The sequence below is a fragment of the Pelophylax lessonae genome (assembly GCF_965119305.1).
Source record: "Pelophylax lessonae genome assembly, chromosome: 6".
NCBI lineage: Eukaryota > Metazoa > Chordata > Amphibia > Anura > Ranidae > Pelophylax > Pelophylax lessonae.
In genome coordinates, this window is record NC_138773.1 from 324,597,348 (window position 1) to 324,618,027 (window position 20,680).

Consider the following 20,680-nt stretch of genomic DNA (forward strand, 5'->3'; position numbering starts at 1 on the left):
GCACTTTTTTGTGCCCATCCGTGCAGTCTATCAGTGCAGTCTCATCAGTGCCCATGAGTGCAGCCTCATTAGTGCCCATCAGTGCAGTCTCATCAATGCTGCCTCATCAGTGCCCATCAGTGCATTCACATTGGTGCCATCTCATCACAGCAGCCTCATCAGTGCCCATCAGTGCAGTCTCATCAGTGCAGCCTGCCCCCGCCACACCCCCGGGAATCTGTCATGTGACATCCCAATGTCCATGACAGAGGCAAATTTTCAGGGTTTTGCCCGGGACAAGCTCAGTCCAGGACATCGGTCTGATATTCAGGCAAATCAGGACTGTTGGCAGGGAAGGAGGCATTGAGGGGACATGTACCAGAAGAAGGCTCTGATTGGGTGGGGGTTTGTACCAGAGGCAGGCTCTGATTGGGAGGGGGTGTGTACCAGAGGCAGGCTGTGATTGGAGGGGGTGTGTGTCAGAGGCAGGCTCTGATTAGAAGGAGGTGTGTACCAGAGGCAGGCTGTGATTGGAGGGGGTGTGTGACAGACACAGGCTGTGATTGGAGGGGATGTGTGCCAGAGGCAGGCTGTGATTGGAAAGGGGTGTGTGCCAGAGACAGACTGTGATTGGGAGGCAGTGTGTAACAGTGGAAGGCTATGATTGGGAAGGGCGTGTCCTAAAGGCTGGCTGTGATCGGGAAAGGGTGTGTGCCAGAGGCAGGATGTGATTGGCCAGGGGGTGTGGTGGCTGAACACACTCCCCAATCCAGGCATGCCGTGTGTCTGCACAGTGTCCTGTACCTCTGAATACCAGCCAAAGGATGAAAACTGACCACACCTAACACAGATCAGCTTCTGTACTTTGTGTGGTCAGTTTAGAACAAGGAAGAAAGGTGACTGGCAGGAGGATCAACCACAGACTTCAGATGGAAGAAGTATATGGAAATGCTAGAGACTATAATTTATAAAATTCACAGATGTGACCACACACACACAGAAAATTAATATTTGGGGATTGCATACACTTTAAGTATCTTCTTACAGTATATTGCAAAGTTTTGATAAATCTAAAGAAGATTTGGAGGAGATTGTACAATCTGATTGTATACAGTAAGTCCACGTTCAATGCCTGAAAATAAGAACTTTATACTGAAGTCTAAACTTAAATACGCTGCAAATTGTTCCCTGAATGCTTCAGCGTAAATAATATGGTGCGAATGGCTGGCGGTGAGCGCGGCCGGGTAATGGAAGGTTCTAGTGTCACCTTGGTTTTCAGATATCCCGTCCGTTAATGTATTCATTGTGCCAAAGCCGTGCCAGACGCGTCCTCTCACATCATCTCTCCCCGTGTCTTGCAGGAGTCCAGTGCTTCGGGACCGATTGTTACGCTTTGGCGTTCGGCGTTCCGGCCGCTTTGATGTTCTTTGCGCTGAGTAAGTAAACCGATTTATTGGTGAGTCTTTTCTATTATGTAACATGTTGAAGTCTCTCATGAGAACACAATGGCAGTAATGACCCTGTAAAAAGTGTGGGAAACCAATTCAAACTTTGTAACCCATTTGTTGGTGGAGAAGATCGAATGAAGGATAATAGGAAGGACGTCTGATATCTGCATCTGATAAAAAGCAAGGCACAACCAGGAAATTTAACCCCCGGCCCCCCCTCAGTTCCGCACAGTGTCACCGGCTCCTCTCCTGGGCTGAAATGGCTTTTTTAGAATTCACCGCACGCTGTGAGCTTTAAGGGGTGAAGGATTTGTACGAGGAGGGGACAATTTTATTTGGGGGGGATTGGATTTGTGCTGGGGGCATATGGGGAATGAGATGATTTGAGCTGGGGGTGGCAAAGATTCATGCTAGGAAGGGGAGTTCACTAGGAGGCGGATTTGTATTCAGATTAGTGCTCAATGTTTTTTTTTTTTTTTTTGGGGGGGGGGGGGGGGATTTTTGCTGACACATAATGCTCATACATCTTTGGGGGGGGGGGGCAATTTGGCCTCTTCACCCTGGGCTCTAGATGACCTTGTCCCGGCACTGGATGCAACATTTCCATCACCGGCCCCTCTGACTCACTTATGGAGTATTGTAGAGATTTCTCTGCTTTTCTCTCCCACCATCAGATCAGTCAGTTTGATTCATAAATAAATCACAGAGACTTATTTTTTATTCTGGAAATGTGTGTGGCCCCGGGGCCCCTCTGTCCCTGGTGTGTGGAGCTGACCCCCCCCTCCCCCCCCCCAAATCTGTTGAAAGTGTTGTGTGTATGCCGGGTGGTTTGTAAATGATTCCCATTGATGTAGACGGAGGACGGTCGGGTCATGTGAGGACGAATGTCTGACATTGTGGTTTTTCTCTCCTGCAGTTGTGTTTGTCAGCGGGAGCGGGATGTACAAGAAGTACCCGCCGCAAGGAAACATCTTAGCCCAAGTCTTCAAGTGTATCGGAGTGAGTGATATGACTGCAACCAACTCTAAGATTTCACCGACTGCAGAGCCACTCCACCAAAAAAACATATATTAGTTATAGGGGGAGCCTCGTGGGCTGAATTAGTGCCTCTGATACCTCCCAGATAGAATTCCCAGGTCTGTTCCTGTTCACCTGGGAGTTTTCTGTGTTCCAGATCCTATTGTCACTCTAAAATAAATTAAGGTCCAGTAGGGATAGTGGGAACCCCTCATAATGGGCACAGCAGGTGTACAGACCCAGGAACTCAGCACAGGAATGGTGGGAACCCCTCATAATGGGCACAGCAGGTGTACAGACCCGGGAACTCAGCACAGGGATGGTGGGAACCCCTCATAATGGGCACAGCTGGTGTTCAGACCCGGGAACTCAGCTCAGGGATGGTGGGAACCCCTCATAATGGGCACAGCAGGTGTACAGACCCGGGAACTCAGCACAGGGATGGTGGGAACCCCTCATAATGGGCACAGCTGGTGTACAGATCAGGGAACTCAGCACAGGGATGGTGGGAACCCCTCATAATGGGCACAGCAGGTGTACAGACCCGGGAACTCGGCACAGGGATGGTGGGAACCCCTCATAATGGGCACAGCAGGTGTACAGACCCGGGAACTCAGCACAGGGATGTGGGAACCCCTCATAATGGGCACAGCAGGTGTACAGACCTGGGAACTCAGCACAGGGATGGTGGGAACCCCTCATATTGGACACGGCGGGTGTACAGACCCGGGAACTCAGCACAGGGATGGTGGGAACCCCTCATAATGGGCACAGCAGGTGTACAGACTCAGGAACGCAGCACAGAGATGGTGGGAACCCCTCATAATGGGCACAGCAGTTGAACTGTATATTCCTGGGAGCTCAGCACAGGGATGGTGGGAACCTCTCATAATGGACAACCTGGGAACACAATAAAGGAATGATAGGAGCCCCTCTAAATGATCCAGCAACTCAGAGCATGGATGGAGGGAAACCCCTACCAATGGGAAGAACAGGTGTGCAGAGCCAGGGCCACAGTTTCAGGATTCATTTTATTGGCAGGACATGTCTAATGCTCATTTATGGGCCAGCTGATATCTTCAAATACCAAATGATGGGAGTTACAGTCCTTGAAGGTTCACATTGATGCATGTCTCTGTTCGCTCTCTCACGCTCAATATATTTCTGTTTTTTGATCTGGACACCCCCCTCTCCATGATTTGGTCATAAGCAGGTTCAGGGCCCCCTTCCCTCTTCCCATCTCACTCTCTTCTTACCTCCAGACTCCAAAGTGAGAAGAATCTGAATCATCATGCTTTATCTTTCTCGTCTTTAGTTTGCCATCAAGAACCGCTGGAACCATCGCGCCAAGCAATTCCCCAAGCGGGAGCATTGGCTGGACTGGGCCTCCGAGAGCTATTCGGTAAGTGTGAGCGTCTCCTGCCTGCTCATAGGTTTCCTCAACGTCCTTTCTCTGCTTCAGGACATCTATTTGGTCCGTGGTTGATTAAATAAAAAGTATTGTTAGGGCACGAGGCCCAAGAGTAGGGCTAAATTCCAACTTTTGAAGGCTTATGTCTGTCAACCAGGGTGTCCCCGGGGGTCCCCGAAGAAATCTAGAAAGTATGTCAAAGGAACACCACAATCTAAAATTATTTCAAGACAGGAGGTCAAAGGAAAAACCCAACGCATTTCAAGGGTTCAGAACTCCGCCTTCACCAGGGTTCATTCTTGTTCTTATATCTCTGATGAAGGTGGAGCTCTGAGCCCCTGAAATGTGCTGGCCTCATCCTTTGATCTCCTGTAACAAACTCCTTTTAGATTTGTGCAGGGGAGGACTGGGCCGGGGGGGGGGGGGGGGGGCAATTGCCCCCTGGGCCGCTCTGATGCCCCGTAAAAAGGCTGCACTGCTTCTGCCACAGATATGCCTAATAGATTCCTGGTGAAGAGAAGTTAGAAAGTCCCTGCCACTGACCTACTGAGTGTGGGTTGAAGACAAGGACTGAGCGCAAGCCTCCCCCACAGCATGGATGGTGTAAACTGTGTCTGAGGTCTGAGCAGAGGCCGGTTCCATGCCCCACTGGAGACTCTTCTCCCCTGGCCAGCCCTGACCAAGCTGTCGAGGCTGCATTGGGGACACTGCGCTGGCGAGGCTGCATTGGGGGACACTGCGCTGGCGAGGCAGCATTGGGGACACTGCGCTGGCATGGCTGCTTTGGGGTCACTGCGCTGGCGAGGATGCATTGGGGGACACTGCAATGGTGAAGGCTGCATTGGTGGACACTGTGCTGGCGAGGCTCTTTTGGGGTCACTGTGCTGGCGAGGCTGCTTTGGGGACACTGCGCTGGCGAGGCTGCATTGGGGGACACTGCGCTGGCTAGGCTGCATTGGGGGACACTGCGCTGGCGAGGCTGCATTGGGGACACTGCGCTGGCGAGGCTGCATTGGGGACACTGCGCTGGTGAGGCTGCATTGGGGACACTGCGCTGGTGAGGCTGCATTGGGGACACTGCGCTGGCAGGGCTGCATTTATGAACACTGTGCTGATGAGGCTGCATTCATGGGCACACGTAAGACTGCATTTGATTTAAAAAAAAAAGTTCTGAGTTCAATGCTGTTTATTTAAAATTTAAGCTTTTTTCCTAAAATTTCCCTCCTAGATGTGAGATGCGCGTTATACACCAGTGCGTGTTATACGCCTATAAATACGGTATTTTGATCACTAACCATACCTGCTGTCCCTTTACCTGGAACCTCCACAATAACACAAATAACTACTGCAGTAGGGAACAGTTATTTTGGAAAGATGCGGAGTGTATCTTTTTGTGTCTGTTCCCTACTGCAGTAGTTAATCATTTGGAACCACTAATCAATATGAAGATAGGAGTTGCCTATCTATAAAATGTCCAGAACAGAAAGATACTTTGTATCACATTTCTATTCAATTAGTGACCATATTGTTGATGAACCTTCTGCTGATAGGACTCGTCATCCTCCAATAGGGGCCCCTGGTAACAGTTGGCTTATATAAGACACATATCTGACAGTGGAGAAGGGTCAGCACCTCTGTCAGGCTTTTAATAATGGAGAACTGGGGGAAAAAAAGGTGCACGGTTCGATGTAGTAGCAGATTTAGATCCACTAACAAATTTCTTCTTGAAATAATAGTTTGCGGCTTTGATACAAGAAACGTGCAAAAAACAAACATGCGAAGAGCCTCTAAGTGCAGTAAGTTTTTTAATCCAACAGGCACACAAAATATAACAACTCACATGAGGTACATAATAGTAGGCTCGATCTGATACTGGGAAATTGTGGTAAAGTCCAGTGTCCAGAGCCCGGGAGGAGAGGTGACTAAAGCCGGTAGATGAAATCGGAGGACAAAGAAGCCGGCTGTTGTCTTCCGGAACCGGCTGATCTCTGCGTATCAAGCTGGAACGCAGCGTCTGCCGCGTGACGTCACCAAGACCAGAGGGATTTCAAGACGCGTTTCAGAGCATGCGCCAAGCTCACAGTGAGCATGCACACTCTTTTTTCAAGTGTTAATGCAGAGACAGCAGAGGGAGCCAGTTTTATACTAACGGAATCAATAAGTGGGAGTATACATTCCTTTAGTATATATTCCGTTAGTATAAAACTGGCTCCCTCTGCTGTCTCTGCATTAACACTTGAAAAAAGAGCGCACATGCTCACTGTGAGCTTGGCGCATGCTCTGAAACGCGTCGTGCAATCCCTCTGGTCTTGGTGACGTCACGCGGCAGACGCTGCATTCCAGCTTGATACGCGGAGATCAGCCGGTTCCGGAAGACAACAGCCGGCTTCTTTGTCCTCCGATTTCATCTACCGGCTTTAGTCACCTCTCCTCCCGGACTCTGGACACTGGACTTTACCACCATTTCCCAGCATCAGATCGAGCCTACTATTATGTACCTCATGTGAGTTGTTATATTTTGTGTGCCTGTTGGATTAAAAAACCTACTGCACTTAGAGGCGCTTCGCCTGTTTGTTTTTTGCATTTTCCACAGAACCGACTTCCCTGTGCAGTGGAGCCGGCCCTTTGCTGCAGACTGACATTCCAGCCACATTGGCACATTTATTTCCCTTGGTTTACTTACATGATAGACTTGAGTATTTCCCATGAAAGTATGTTATGCACATAAAGGTATTTTGCCTATTATGTATGTATTTTCACTATTTTAGCCTTTTATACACTGGCCATACCGACTCCACTATAGTAGACCAGAGCGCCAGCTTTTCTTTTTCTTTGATACAAGGAATGTGACCATGATGAGATGGGGGTCACCTGAGCCCTATGTCTTCCATGGGTCAAATAAATATGTAAAAAGAATGAGAGGACCACAAATCCAGGGGCAGACTGGCAACTTTCGCCCCAGAGGGCATATACAAACCAAAGGCCCATGGTGCAGCGACTCGGCCCCCTTCCCACTCTCCTTCTTCCCATCCTCCTCCTGACCCCCATTCCAAACTGAAGCCCTGCTCCAAATACTCTCTACTTACCGGCTAAATCCGAGTTCCTGACCTGGCCAGCTGGGGGCGGTTGGGGGGAGCGCAGTGTCCCCAATGCAGCCACGCCAGCGCAGTGTCCCCAATATAGCCTCACCAGTGAAGTGTCCCCAATGCAGCCTCACCAGCGCAATGTCCCCAAAGCAGCCTCACCAGCGCCATTACATTGCACAAATCGCCCATATATTTTTTAAAAAAAGGCCAGGCAGCGATGAGGCAGAGGGGGGCAGGCCGTGCCAAGGAGAATCGAGTATGAGCCACCGCTGTCATCTGATGTCCCGGCGCCTATGATAGACGTCACACGTCCCGTGTCCTGACATTAAGCCACTGTGCTGTCTATCATAGGAAGCGGGACTTCCTCTGACAGCAGCCGCTCGTCCTTCCTTCTGCTCCGCCCGGCCCGCCCCCCTCCTCTTCCTCTCAGCACTGCCCGACTTTTTTTTTTTTACTATATGGGCGTATAACACTCCATTTTTAGGAGGAAAAAGTGCATGTAATCCTCCGATAAATACGGTATTGATCAAAACAGAGACGATTGTAAAGGAAATTTGTACATCTTGTATAGTATTGTATTTTATTTTGTATGTATTGCACACTGCACTTATTGTGCACACGGCACTAAAAATGTTTTCATTACATGTTTGCATTCTTTCGAGTCCTTATTAGAATTAGCCTGCGTATGTTACGCCCCTTGTTACAATAAAAGTACAATTGTAATAATAATGTGATACCTACCTAATCCTGTGTATAAAAGGCTTTAAATCCATCAAATAGAACAGAACAGTTATTTTGGAAAGATGCGGAGTGTATCTTTTTGTGTCTGTTCCCTACTGCAGTAGTTATTAATTTAGAACCACTAATCAATATGAGGACAGGAGTTGCCTATCTATAAAATCTCCAGAACATTTTCATAACTGCAATCACGTACTCCATGGAATCTGAAATTCTTTATACAGACCCGGGAACTCAGCACAGGGATGGTGGGAACCCCTCATAATGGACACAGTGGGTGTACAGACTCAGGAACTTTGGTGCTGACCCCTTCTCCACAGTCAGATATGTCTTCTTATATAAGCCAACAGTTACCAGGGGCCCCTATTGGAGGATGAGGAGTCCTATCAGCAGAAGGTTCATCAACAATATGGTCACTAATTAAATAGAAATTGGATACAAAGGATCTTTCTGTTCTGGACATTTTATAGATAGGCAACTCCTATCTTCTTCATATTGATTAGTGGTTACAAATTAATAACTACTGCAATAGGTAACAGACACAAAAAGATAAACTCTGCATCTTTCCAAAATAACTGTTCCCTACTGCAGTAGTTATTCGTTTTATTGTGGAGGTTAAAGGTGATCGCAGCCGCAGGTATGGTTAATGATCAAAATATTGATCAGAAGAGGGGAGATTGTAAAGGAAATTTGTACATCTTGTATATTATTGTATTCTATTTTGTATGTATTGCACACGGCACTAAAAATGTTTTCATTACATGTTTGCATTCTTCTGAGTCCTGATAAGAATTAGCCTGCCTATGTTACGCCCTTTGTTACAATAAAAGTACAATTGTAATAATAATGTGATACCTATGTAATCATGTGTATAAAAGGCTTTAAATGCATCAAATAGAACAGAACAGTTATTTTGGAAAGATGGGGAGTGTATCTTTTTGTGTCTGTTCCCTACTGCAGTAGTTATTATTAATTTGGAGCCACTAATCAATATGAGGACAGGAGTTGCCTATCTATAAAATGTCCAGAACACTTTCATAACTGCAATCACATTCTCCATGGAATCTGCAATTCCTTTATTCTCAGCGTGCTTCTCTGAGCTTCGATTCATTTTCTCCCCGTTTCACTGTACAATTTCTTTTTCTTCAGAAAAAACTGATTACAGAAGTGAAAATGGTGACCAAAGTCCTCTTCCTGTACATCCCCCTCCCAATGTTCTGGGCTCTCTTCGACCAGCAGGTAATTATCGGGTTCAAAACATATGGAAAACAAATTGTAATCATGTAAATATACACTCACCCGTCACTTCATTAGGGGCACCTTGATAGTTCTGGGTTGGACCCTCTTTTGCCTTCATTCTTGGTGGCATAGATACAACAAGGTGTTGGAAACGTTCCTCAGAGCTTTTGCTCCATAGTGAGATGATAGCATTACACAGTTGCTGCAGATTTGTCGGCTGCACATCCATGATGCCAATCTCCCGTTCCACCACATCCCAAAGGTGCTCTATTAGATGAGATGTGGTGAATGTGGAGGCCATTGGAGGACAGTGACTTCATTGTCATGTCAAGCAAAAGGACAGCTGGCAACTCTGTAACTCTTCCAATTGTTTATTGTCACACCTCAGTGAGTAAAATAGACAAGGTGGCTCATGCGTTTCGGCGATGAGCCTTAGTCACAGCACACCTCATCAGGGCCGGGACAAGGGGTGGGCAGGAGGGATGGTTCCCCTAGGCGTAATAGTTTATTGCAGGGATGGGGGGGGTGCCTTGACCCTAACCCTAGGGGAAGGGGGGGCACAGTTTGGCATCCTTGCCCTGGGCGCTGGATGACCTTGTCTCGGCACTGCACCTCATTGTCATGGTGAAGAAACCAGTGGTGAGATGATTGGAGCTTTGTGACATGGTGCATTATCCTGCTGGAAGGAGCCATCAGAAGATGGGGACACCGTAGTCATAAAGGAATTGGCATGGTCAGTCAGCAACTATACTCAGGTAGGCTGTGGGATTTAAACCATGGTACTACTTAGTATTGGTACTAAGGGGTCCAAAGTGTGCCAAAAAAATATCCCCCTCACCATTACACCGCCACCACGAGCCTGACCCATTACCCTCCCCCCCACCCCCCTCCTCCCCACACCAATACACCATCAGCCTGAACCAGTGATACAAGGCAGGATGGATCCATGCGCCAAATTCTGACCCCACCATCTGAATGTCGCAGCTGAAATCCCGATTAATCGGATCAGGCAACATTTTTCCAATCTTCCATTGTCCAATTTTGTCTCAGTTTCCTGTTCTTAGCTAACAGTAGTGGCACCCGGTGTGGTCTTCTGCTGCTATAGCCCATCTGCTTCAAGGTTGTGTTGTGCATTCAGAGATGGTGTTCTGCATAACTTGGTTGTAGCGAGTGTCTACCCATTCTCCTCTGACCTATGACATCAACAAGGCATTTTCCTCCACACAACTGCCGCTCACCGGATATTTTCTCTTTTTTCCATCATTCTCTGTAATCCCGAGACATCGTTGTGGGTGAAAATCCCAGAAATACTCTGACCGGCCCGTCTGCCACCAACAACCAATCTTCTCCATTCTGATGCTAGTTATTGAACATCAGCAAGCTCGTCTTCACCACATCTAGATGCCTAAATGCATTGAGTTGCTGCCATGTGATTGGCTGATTAGCAATTTGTGTTACCAAGCAATTGAACAGGTGTACCTAATAAAGTGGCCGGTGTATATGTGCTATGGGATTAGCTGTCCATACATACACATACTAGGGCCAATTTAGACAGGAGCTAATTAACCTTCCATATCTGTTACCTTTCAGGGATCCCGATGGACTCTTCAGGCTACAAGAATGAATGCTGATTTCGTAAGTGAAGATTTATTTTCTCAGTTCAATCTCTGTGTGCGGCTTAGAGAAGATAATGTAACATTGAAACATTTGTATCCCCCCCTCGCCCCTTCATCCCCCAATACTGCCTGTGAATGATGATTAATTATTTATTATCAATTCTATTTACAGAAAGCATTTGTCATTCAGCCGGACCAGATACAGGTATGGAACACTCATTGTACTTTTATCATTAAAAGTTAACTTAAAAGTATAATAGGCATGGGCGTCCGCAGAACTTTTTCCAGGGGGGGGGCATAATTTTAAGGTCAGCCATTCTCCGCCCCTTTTCATTAATTTCATGAAGAGGAGGGGCTTAGTCATTATCACATAAAGGGCAGGCATTCAAAGGTTTGAGAAACCTGATGCAGAACCAAAGCTGACCCTCTCTGTTTTGGGTTCGTGCAGGCGGCGCATGCATGCACGTGACGTCAGTACGTGCTGTGACGTCACGTGCTGTGCCTCTGTGCACGGGGCCACAAATCTCCTCAATTTCCTTGCCCCGGGCTCCCCCCTCTCCTGGAATGACAGCACAAGGGTCTGGGGCTGTGGACAGTGGTCCGCACGGCTGCTGATGTCAGTCACCGCGCAAGCCATGACTTGCGAATATTTATTTTTAAAGGGGAAAAATAAGCCGCTCTTTACCAGTTTTCAGAGCGCTGTTTGCCACTCACGTGACCCGCTGCCTCTCTCCTCCTCTCGGCCTCTCCTCCTCCCCTCCCGACTGACATCAGTGGGGAATCCTCAGCCCCACCCACTGCAGGCAGCTGTCAGACAGGGAGAGGAGAGGAGAGAGCTGGAGGGTCACGTGAGTGGCGGTCGGCGCTCTGAAAACAGGTAAAGAAAGGCTTATTTTATTAAAACACACACAGACACAGGGGCACGGGCACACAGGATTAATAAACAGACCAGACAGGGTAGTATAAAGTGGCTTAACAACCAATTTAAAGGGGAAGTTGAGATTCCAGGGGGTGGGCACTTGCCCCCCCTTGCCACCCCATGCGGACGCCCATGATAATAGGTCATAGAAAGAGACAAACAAAAACCCTTGAGAGTCCAAGAGCTTAAATTGTTCAGCTGGCAACAATAAAAAGAGCAAAGGACAGCCAATGTGTTTCGAGGGCCACAACCCCTTCATCAGGGCTCAGGAAAATTGCATAAATATCATTATTATTATCAGGGATTTTTTTCTCAGAAAATAGGTGCAGGAACTCAATTATGACCCCTCAACCAAACCAACCCCCCCCCCCCCCCCCATTGGGTGGGAGCCATTGGGAGACAAGCTGTCACTTGTAAACACAGAAGCTGGGCTTCTGTGTTTACAAGTGATAGTGGTGAGCAGGGTGCAGAGGGCCTGAGCCAGAGGTGGTGGAACTGAGTTCCACCAAGTTCCAGCTGAAAAAAAGCCCTGATTATTATACAGGATTTATATAGCACCAACAGTTTGCACAGCGCTTTACAATGTAAAGGGAGATGGTACAGTTGCAATACAATAAAATACAGAAGGATTAGGGGGGGGGGGCCTGACCAAGAGCTTACAATCTAAAGGCATGAGGAGGTGGTACAAAAGGTAATAGCCATGGGGGATAAGCTGATGCAGGTAGCCAAAGTACAGTTTTTGTGTAGAGGTGGCGTAGTTTTTGGGGATCAACTAAAAGTAGACAGGGTAGGAGATGACCAGACAGATTGGAGTAGGAAGTTCCAGAGGATGGGAGAGGCTATGAAGAAGTCCTGGAGGATAGCAAACCAGTAGGTAACAAGGGGGCTAGAGAGCAGAAGGTCTTGGGAAGAGAGAAGTAGACTATTTGGGCGATATGTGGGGATGAGGTTGGTGATGTAGTTTGGGGCAGAGTTGTGGGTGGCTTTGTAGGTTGTTCTTAGTCTTTTGAGTTGTATATGATGGGCTAATGGAAGCCAGTGGAGGGATTGGCAGAGAGTAACAGCATGATAGATTGGTTAGTAAGGTGGATGAGTCTAGCAGCATTCATGATGGACTGAAGAGGGGACAGCCTGTGTAGGGGTAGGCCAATGAGAAGGGAGTTGCAGTAGTCAAGATGGGAGGTAATAAGTTGTTTTGTGGTGTTGTTAGGTAAAAAAGAGGCAAATTCTAGAAATGTAACAAAAGTTAAGGTGACAAGATTAAGCAATTTTTTGGATGTGAGGCCCAAAGGAGAGGTCAGAGTCCAGGATTACACCTAGTACCCTGGCATGCATGAAGGGACCAACAGTTGCGCTATTGATCTTGATGGTAAAGTCATGAGGTGTGGTATCCATACAGATATGTTGCTTATTAAATTTTGATACATGAGGAGATCAGGGGGTGAGCTTGGGAGTAGAGAGGTAGATATGGGTGATGTTGGTGTAGAGGTGGTATTGGAAGCCATTGGAAATAGGTGTAGAGGTGGTATTGGAAGCAATGGGATGTCGGTGTAGAGGTGGTATTGGAAGCCATGGGATGTCGATGTAGAGGTGGTATAGGAAGCCAATGATATAGGTGTACAGGTGGTATTAGAAGCAATGGGATGTTGGTGTAGACATGGTATTGAAAGCCATTGGATGTCAGTGTAGAGGTGGTATTGAAAGCCATTGGATGTCAGTGTAGAGGTGGTATTGGAAGCCATGGGATGTGAGTGTACAGGTGGTATTGGAAGCCATGGGATGTCAGCATAGAGGTGGTATTGGAAGCCATGGAATGTTGGTGTAGAGGTGGTATTGGAAGCCATGGAATGTTGGTGTAGAGGTGGTATTGGAAGCCATGGAATGTTGGTGTAGAGGTGGTATTGGAAGCCATGGGATGTCCATGTAGAGGTGGTATTGGAAGCCATGGAATGTTGGTGTACAGGTGGTATTGGAAGCCATGGAATGTTGGTGTACAGGTGGTATTGGAAGCCATGGGATGTCCATGTAGAGGTGGTACTGGAAGCCATGGCATGTTAGTGTAAAGGTGGTATTGGAAGCAATGGGATGTTGGTGTAGACGTGATATTGGAAGCCATTGAATGTCAGTGTAGAGGTGGTATTGAAAGCCATGGGATGTCAGTGTAGAGGTCATATTGAAAGCTATGGAAGGTTATTTACTTTCCCAAGGAAGAGATGTATAAAGAGAAAAGAAGGGGCCCAAGGACAGAGCCTTGGAAATACTCCGAATCAGGCTGCTCTTGGGGGGTCAAGTGTGTGTCACGGCAACCAGGTGAGGAGTACAATAACAAGTGTGTCTTGCCTACAGTCAAGCAAGGTGGTGGGAGTGTCATGGTCTGGGGCAGCTACAGTTCATTGAGGGAATCATGAATGCTAACATGTACTGTGCACACTGAAGCAAAGTATGGTCCCCTCTCTTTGGAGACTGGGCCACAGGGCAGTATTCCAACATGATAACAACCCCAAACACACCTCCAAGACAACCACTGCCTTGCTAAAGAAGCTGAGGGTAAAGGTGATGGACTGGCCAAGCATGTCTCCAGACCTAAACCTTATTGAGTAGGGCTGCGCATCTTCACTTACCTCACGATTCGATGCGATTACGATTATTAGGGTTATTAGAGCATCTGTGGGGAATCCTCAAACGGAAGGTGGAGGAACGCAAGGTCTCTAACATCCACCAGCTCCGTGATGTCATCATGGAGGAGGGGAAGAGGACTCCAGTGGCAACCTGTGAAGCTCTGGTGAACTCCATGCCCAAGAGGGTTAAGGCAGTGCTGGAAAATAATGGTGGCCACACAAAATATTGACACTTTGGGGCCAATTTTGACATTGACACAATTTGACACAATTTTCACTTAGGGGTGTACTCACTTTTGTTGCCAGTGGTTTAGACATTAATGGCTGTATGTTGAGTTATTTTGAGGGGACAACAAATTTACACTGTTATACAAGCTGTACACTCACTACTTTACATCGTAGCAATGTGTCATTTCTTCAGTGTTGTCACATGAAAAGATAGAATAAAATATTTACAAAAATGTGAGGGGTGTACTCACTTTTGTGAGATACTGTATATATTGCATGATGTAACTGCAAGCATTAATAGGCAGGGCACAGACTTCTATAGAAGAACCACCAACAGGAACACCATATATCACTTATTCCTCAGTTCGACATCCCATAAACTCCATGTTAAAAAAAGAAAGTGCTTCACATAGTATAAAACCCGATAATATAATGTATTAAAGCAAAGTAATTGCACTTACATATGTAAAAACTCAACAGCGCTGTATAGAATGTTTATAAACAGCCGAATCCCACTTCCGGGGACACTTGGGGTTGTGTGATGACATCACCATATACTGTAGCTCCTTCCAACGTGTTTCGACAGACTTGACGACTTCTGGAGCATGGTCCGTGGTCGAAAGTTTATCAAAAGGAAGACAAAAGACTCCCTATTGAGCATTGTCCATGTGAAATAAAACGATTTCCTGATTCCCTAAGGAAAAACAATCAGAGACACATTTAAGAACTTTAATGTAACATTCCTGATTTGTAGTCAAGGACTACATGGAGTCAGTATGGTGTCCATGGTATATATTATTGCAGGAATTTAATAAGTTATTTTATAAGATTTAGATCCTCCATGTAAGCAGAGTTATGGTAATGGGATGTCTTATCTCTCCAGGTCCTGAACCCACTTCTGATCCTCATTCTGGTCCCGGTGTTTGATCTGGGGATCTACCCTCTGATCAGGCTTTGCAAGATCAACTTCCAGTGAGTAATAAAGTCTGGCCATTGCCGTGATTGCTCGGTGTATCTGTGAGCCACCCATTCACCTGTACTTATTCCTCCTCTCCACAGCCCCATCGCAAAGATGGCCATCGGCATGATACTGGCAGCTCTGGCGTTCGCTGTTGCCACTATTGTTGAGATCAAAATTAATGTGAGTTCAAGCCTCATGTGACTTATCTGCTTCCTGTTACTAGAACTAGGGACTTCTAATACTTTTAGAAGTTCAGTATAAAAGATGGGGGCAATTTTCAGTCCAGGTTTAGGTGGATTCTTACCTGTAACTAAAGTATACTGGTGAAGGAGTAGTGAATTCACGGAGCAGACTTCCAGCAGAGGTAGTGAGCCCACCAACAGTAGGTTTATTAACTTTACTTCCTGTCCTATAGCCAAAACAGGAAGTGAGAGGAAATCCCTCCAAATTCAAGGAATCCAGGGTGTCCCCCAGGGTTGTCCCCATAAGAAGATTTCCCCCCCTCTTCCCCTCTGCCAGTCACACTCTCCACCTTGAGTGAAAAATGCTGTAGCCACAGCAAGTGTACAGCTCCGTCTGATTGTAACAATCTAGGTGGGTGGCCTCCTGGTGGTAAAACTGCGGCTCAGTTGCCTGTATTTACTGCCCTACGCAGGGGCAGACTGGTAACGTTTGGCCCAGGGGGCAAGTACAAACCAGACGCACATGGTGCAGCGACTCGGTCCCCCTCCCACTTTCCCTCCCCCCCCCCCACTCTCCCAATCCTCCTCCTGACCCCCATTCCAAGCTTAAGACCGGCTCCAGATACTCTCTACTTACCGGCTGAATCCGGGTTCCTGACCTGGCCAGCAGGGGGAGGTTGGGGGAGCTGGGACAGCTCGGTTGGGGCTGGCCGGGGCAGAAGAGTTTCCAGTGGGGCATGGAACCGGCCTCTGCTCAGACACAGTTTACACCATCAATGCTGGGTGGGGTGTGATGGGGGGGGGGGGGGGGGCTTGCGCTCTGTCCTTGTCTTCAACCCACACTCAGTAGATCAGTGGTGGGGACTTTTTACTTCTCTTCACCAGGAATCCTTTAGGCATGTTTGTGGCAGAAGCAGTGCATCCTTTTTACGGGGCATCAGAGTGGCCCAGGGGGCAATTGCCCCCTGGCCCAGTCTTATCCTGGCCCTACATCTCCCAATCTGCTGCCTCCTTCCTCTGATATCAGCATGAGTCACTTCTGACAAGTTTTCCTGACACCAAGAGAAAAATGGTGACAGAGGAGGGCGCTCCAGCACACAGCTTGTGATTGACAGCCTCAGCTCTGTTCCTGTGTGCTGTGCGAAAGGGGTGTGTCCCATCCCTCCAATCAGCTCTCACTGAGCTCTTCAGAATGTAACTTCAGCTCTGCCCCCCCTGCTTTCTAAAAGCTCAGACAAGCTGTATAAATGATGTACTTTGAATGGATGTAGAGGGGAGAGTGCTGCAGATAAACAGGTACAACCTATGTAGGAGGATTTGTTTCTTCTCTGTGTATCACCAGAGGATAGTCCCTTCACTGGGTATATGGGAGGGGTTACAAGCATTTCAAATAAATAAACTATTTCCATTTCTTTCTATTCTGGCATTCCAGGAGACAAATCCGCTCGTTCCAAAGGCGGGAGAAGCCACCGTGCAGGTTCTGAACTTTGCAAATGGTGCGGTCACCGTTAATGTGCCAAATAATTCTCCGTTCAAACAGCCATCACTGACCATCGGAGATTTCCAGGTAAGAGACGCGCCACCTGAGCAGTCACATGACACAGCGGAGGGGAATGAATGTACAGAACTGTGAGATTAGAGGGGAACTCCAGACTACACGTTTTCAGTACTTAAATATTTCCATAGGCGACGTTGTAAAATTTTTTACTGGTTACCAGTTTAGAGTTCCACGGCTAGAATTATTGCTCTCGCTCTGACGTTCGCGGCGATACCTCACATGCGTGGTTTGAACGCCGTTTACATGTGCTAAAACACAGGGCTGCTGTAAGAAATCTCGGGGCCCCATACAGCCTACCTGGCAGGGCCCCTCTGAATTTTTTAAGACAATATTTTCACTAAAAATACACTAAAATAATTACTAGCGGACACAAAAATAACAGAGAACTTGTGGGAATTAGCCCTTTTTTTTTATTGTTCACTAAATGGTGATGTGGGGTTTATTCGCTAAATGGTGATGTGGGGCTTATTCACTAACTGGTGATGTTGGGTTCATTCACTAAATGGTGATGTGAGGCTTATTCACTAAATTGATATGTGGGGTTTATTCACTAAATGGTGATGTGGGGTTTATTCGCTAAATGGTGATGTGGGGTTTATTCACTAACTGGTGATGTGGGGGCTTATTCACTAAATGGTGATGTGAGGCTTATTCACTAAATTGTGATGTGGGGGCTAATTCACTAAATGGTGATGTGGGGGCTTATTCACTAAATTGATATGTCGGGTTTATTCACTAAATGGTGATTTGAGGCTTATTCACTAAATGGTGATGTGGGGGCTTATTCACTAAATGGTGATTTGAGGCTTATTCACTAAATGGTGATGTGGGGTTTATTCACTAAATGGTGATGTGGGGTTTATTCACTAAATGGTGATGTGGGGGCTTATTCACTAACTGGTGATGTTGGGTTCATTCACTAAATGGTGATTTGGGGGCTTATTCACTAAATTGATATGTCGGGTTTATTCACTAAATGGTGATGTGGGGCTTATTCACTAAATTGATATGTCGGGTTTATTCACTAAATGGTGATTTGAGGCTTATTCACTAAATGGTGATGTGAGGCTTATTCGCTAAATGGTGATGTGGGGGCTTATTCACTAACTGGTGATGTTGGGTTCATTCACTAAATGGTGATGTGGGGCTTATTCACTAAATTGATATGTCGGGTTTATTCACTAAATGGTGATGTGAGGCTTATTCACTAAATGGTGATGTGGGGGCTTATTCACTAAATGGTGATGTGGGGTTTATTCGCTAAATGGTGATGTGGGGCTTATTCACTAACTGGTGATGTTGGGTTAATTCACTAAATGGTGATGTGGGGTTTATTTACTAAATGGTGATTTGAGGTTTATTCACTAAATGGTGATGTGGGGGCTTATTCACTAAATTGTGATGTGGGGCTTATTCACTAAATGGTGATGTGGGGCTTATTCACTAAATGGTGATGTGGGGCTTATTCACTAAATGGTGATGTTGGGTTATTCACTAAATTGTGATGTGGGGCTTATTCACTAAATGGTGATGTTGGGTTATTCACTAAATTATGATGTGGGGCTTATTCACTTAAAGGAGATGTGGGGGTTTTATTCACTAAAGGGAGACGCGAGATTTATTCACTAACTGGTGATGTGTTTTATTTTTTCACTAAATGGTGATGTGGGGAGGGGGGGGGTTTCACTAAACAATATTGGGGTTGTATCTAGCCAGTGCCTCACCAGCCACTGACCTCACCGTACATCCCTGTATAAATATATAATAATAATAGTGTGTGTGACTATGGGGGAGGGGGAATTAGAGTGTAAGCTCCTCTGGTGCAGTGCAGAGACTGATGTGAGTGGCATTGAAGTGTAAGCTTCTCTGGTGCAGAAACCTGATGATATCTTTGTGTTTTTCTCCTACAGGATCCAAATTACGTGAAAGTGAATTTCACCGGCTCTACAAATGTGAATGTGGAACTTGGGGAAGGGGTACCCATCATTCCCTGCTCAGAGGTCATTCAGGAGGAATCCACGTACTCCTTATTGGTGGATACAAAAACAAATGGAGATCTGTATTGTACAACGGTAAGTTGGGCAGAATTAAGTGATATATAAATGGTATGTGAAGGGGGGGGGGGGTGGTAGTTGACTTGTGTTATTTATGGTTTATACAGTATATATTATTATCTCATTTTAATGCTTTAGTGTTGACTAGCCAATACAATGCCACATTTTTTGGGTAATATTTATCACGTTATAGAGCTGTGTAATTCCATATAATACATATAATCTGTGATGGAAGCACTTGGTACCCCACTCAGGCGCTTCCTTCCACCAAGCAGTGCCTCCCGCCCTCCAAACCCTTCCAGCAGACCGAGAACCAATACCAGCCTCTTACCCCAATCATTGGACACAGACAAGGTGTGACATAAAATCCAAAGGAATGACTCTTCACTGAAACTCAGACACATAGCTTATACCCCACAGGAGGATATTATTCCTCTCCTGATCACATTGCCCTAAAAATACAAACTGCAAACAGGAAGACAATCAACATAGCCAAACAATAGCAAATATATACTATAAACATTAAGTCAAAATGATCGTAATGTCTCTTTTTTTTTTTTTTAAATAACAAATATGTTACACTTCCCTCCTCTGTGCAGTTGGTTTTGCACAGAGCAGCCCAGATCCTTCTCTTTTCGGGTCACTTGTTCCTGCTCCTGGCCCCTCCGTCCTATCGAGTGCCCCCACAGCAAGCAGCTTGCTATGGGGGCACCGGAGCCAAACTGCAGTTCCGAGTGCCCATTCAGACATGGAGCTGCCGTTCGGGCCCCTCCCCTCTCTCTTCTGACTGGCTCACTGACTTTAATTGACAGCTGCGGGAGCCAATGGCGCCGCAGCTGTATCTCAGCCAATCAGGAGGGGGAGTCCCAGGTTGCCGAGAGACTCGTGGACATTGCTGGACAGAGATGGGGCACAGGTAAGTATTAGGGGTGCTACACACAGAAGGCTTTTCACCTTAACTACTTGCCGACCGCCCGCCGCATATATACTGCGGCAGGCTGGCTCGGCTGCACGAATTGCCGTACCTGTACGGCAATCCGCGGGAGCCATCCTGGCACCAGGCACCCGCCCCCAGTGAAGAGAGAATGGCGGTCTCTTGTTGTAAACACAGCAGACCGTTGTTCTTTCAGGAATCAGTACAGGGCTCCTGTGATCCTCCTATTTAGGATCACAGATCTCTGTGTTGATTCCACAAGCCCATCCCCCTCACAGTTAGAATGCATCCCCTAGGCATACATTTAACCCTTTGATCGCCCCTGGTGTTAACCCCTTCCCTGCCAGTGTCATTATTACAGTGACAGTGCATATTTTTTAGCACTGATTACTGTAGTAATGTCACTGGTCCCCCCCAAAAGTGTCAAAAATGTCATTTAGGGGTCCGATCTGTCCGCCGCAATGTCACAGTCGCGCTAAAAATCGCAGATCGCCGCCATTACTGGTAAAAAATAAATAAATAAATAAAAATGACATACATTTTTTCCCTAGTTTGTAGACGCGATAACATTTTGCAAAAACCAATTAAAATACGCTTATTGGGATTTTTTTTTTATTACCAAAAATATGTAGCAGAATACAAATTGGCCTAAAATGATGAAAAAATTAGATTTTTCCTTTTTTCTTTTTGTG

General features: G+C 46.6%; 1 protein-coding gene across 1 annotated transcript in view; it reads left to right on the top strand.

Moving 5' to 3' along the window:
• LOC309559068 (solute carrier family 15 member 2-like) overlaps positions 1–20,680 on the top strand; it is a 93,974-nt gene that overhangs the window by 52,969 nt on the left and 20,325 nt on the right. The window contains exons 8-17 of the mRNA XM_082262206.1: positions 1,341–1,415; positions 2,344–2,426; positions 3,760–3,846; positions 8,829–8,918; positions 10,509–10,553; positions 10,707–10,739; positions 15,183–15,271; positions 15,359–15,440; positions 16,875–17,009; positions 18,911–19,072. Coding sequence (XP_082118332.1) covers positions 1,341–1,415; positions 2,344–2,426; positions 3,760–3,846; positions 8,829–8,918; positions 10,509–10,553; positions 10,707–10,739; positions 15,183–15,271; positions 15,359–15,440; positions 16,875–17,009; positions 18,911–19,072 — 881 coding nt within the window. The remainder of the gene's footprint in view (positions 1–1,340; positions 1,416–2,343; positions 2,427–3,759; positions 3,847–8,828; positions 8,919–10,508; positions 10,554–10,706; positions 10,740–15,182; positions 15,272–15,358; positions 15,441–16,874; positions 17,010–18,910; positions 19,073–20,680) is intronic.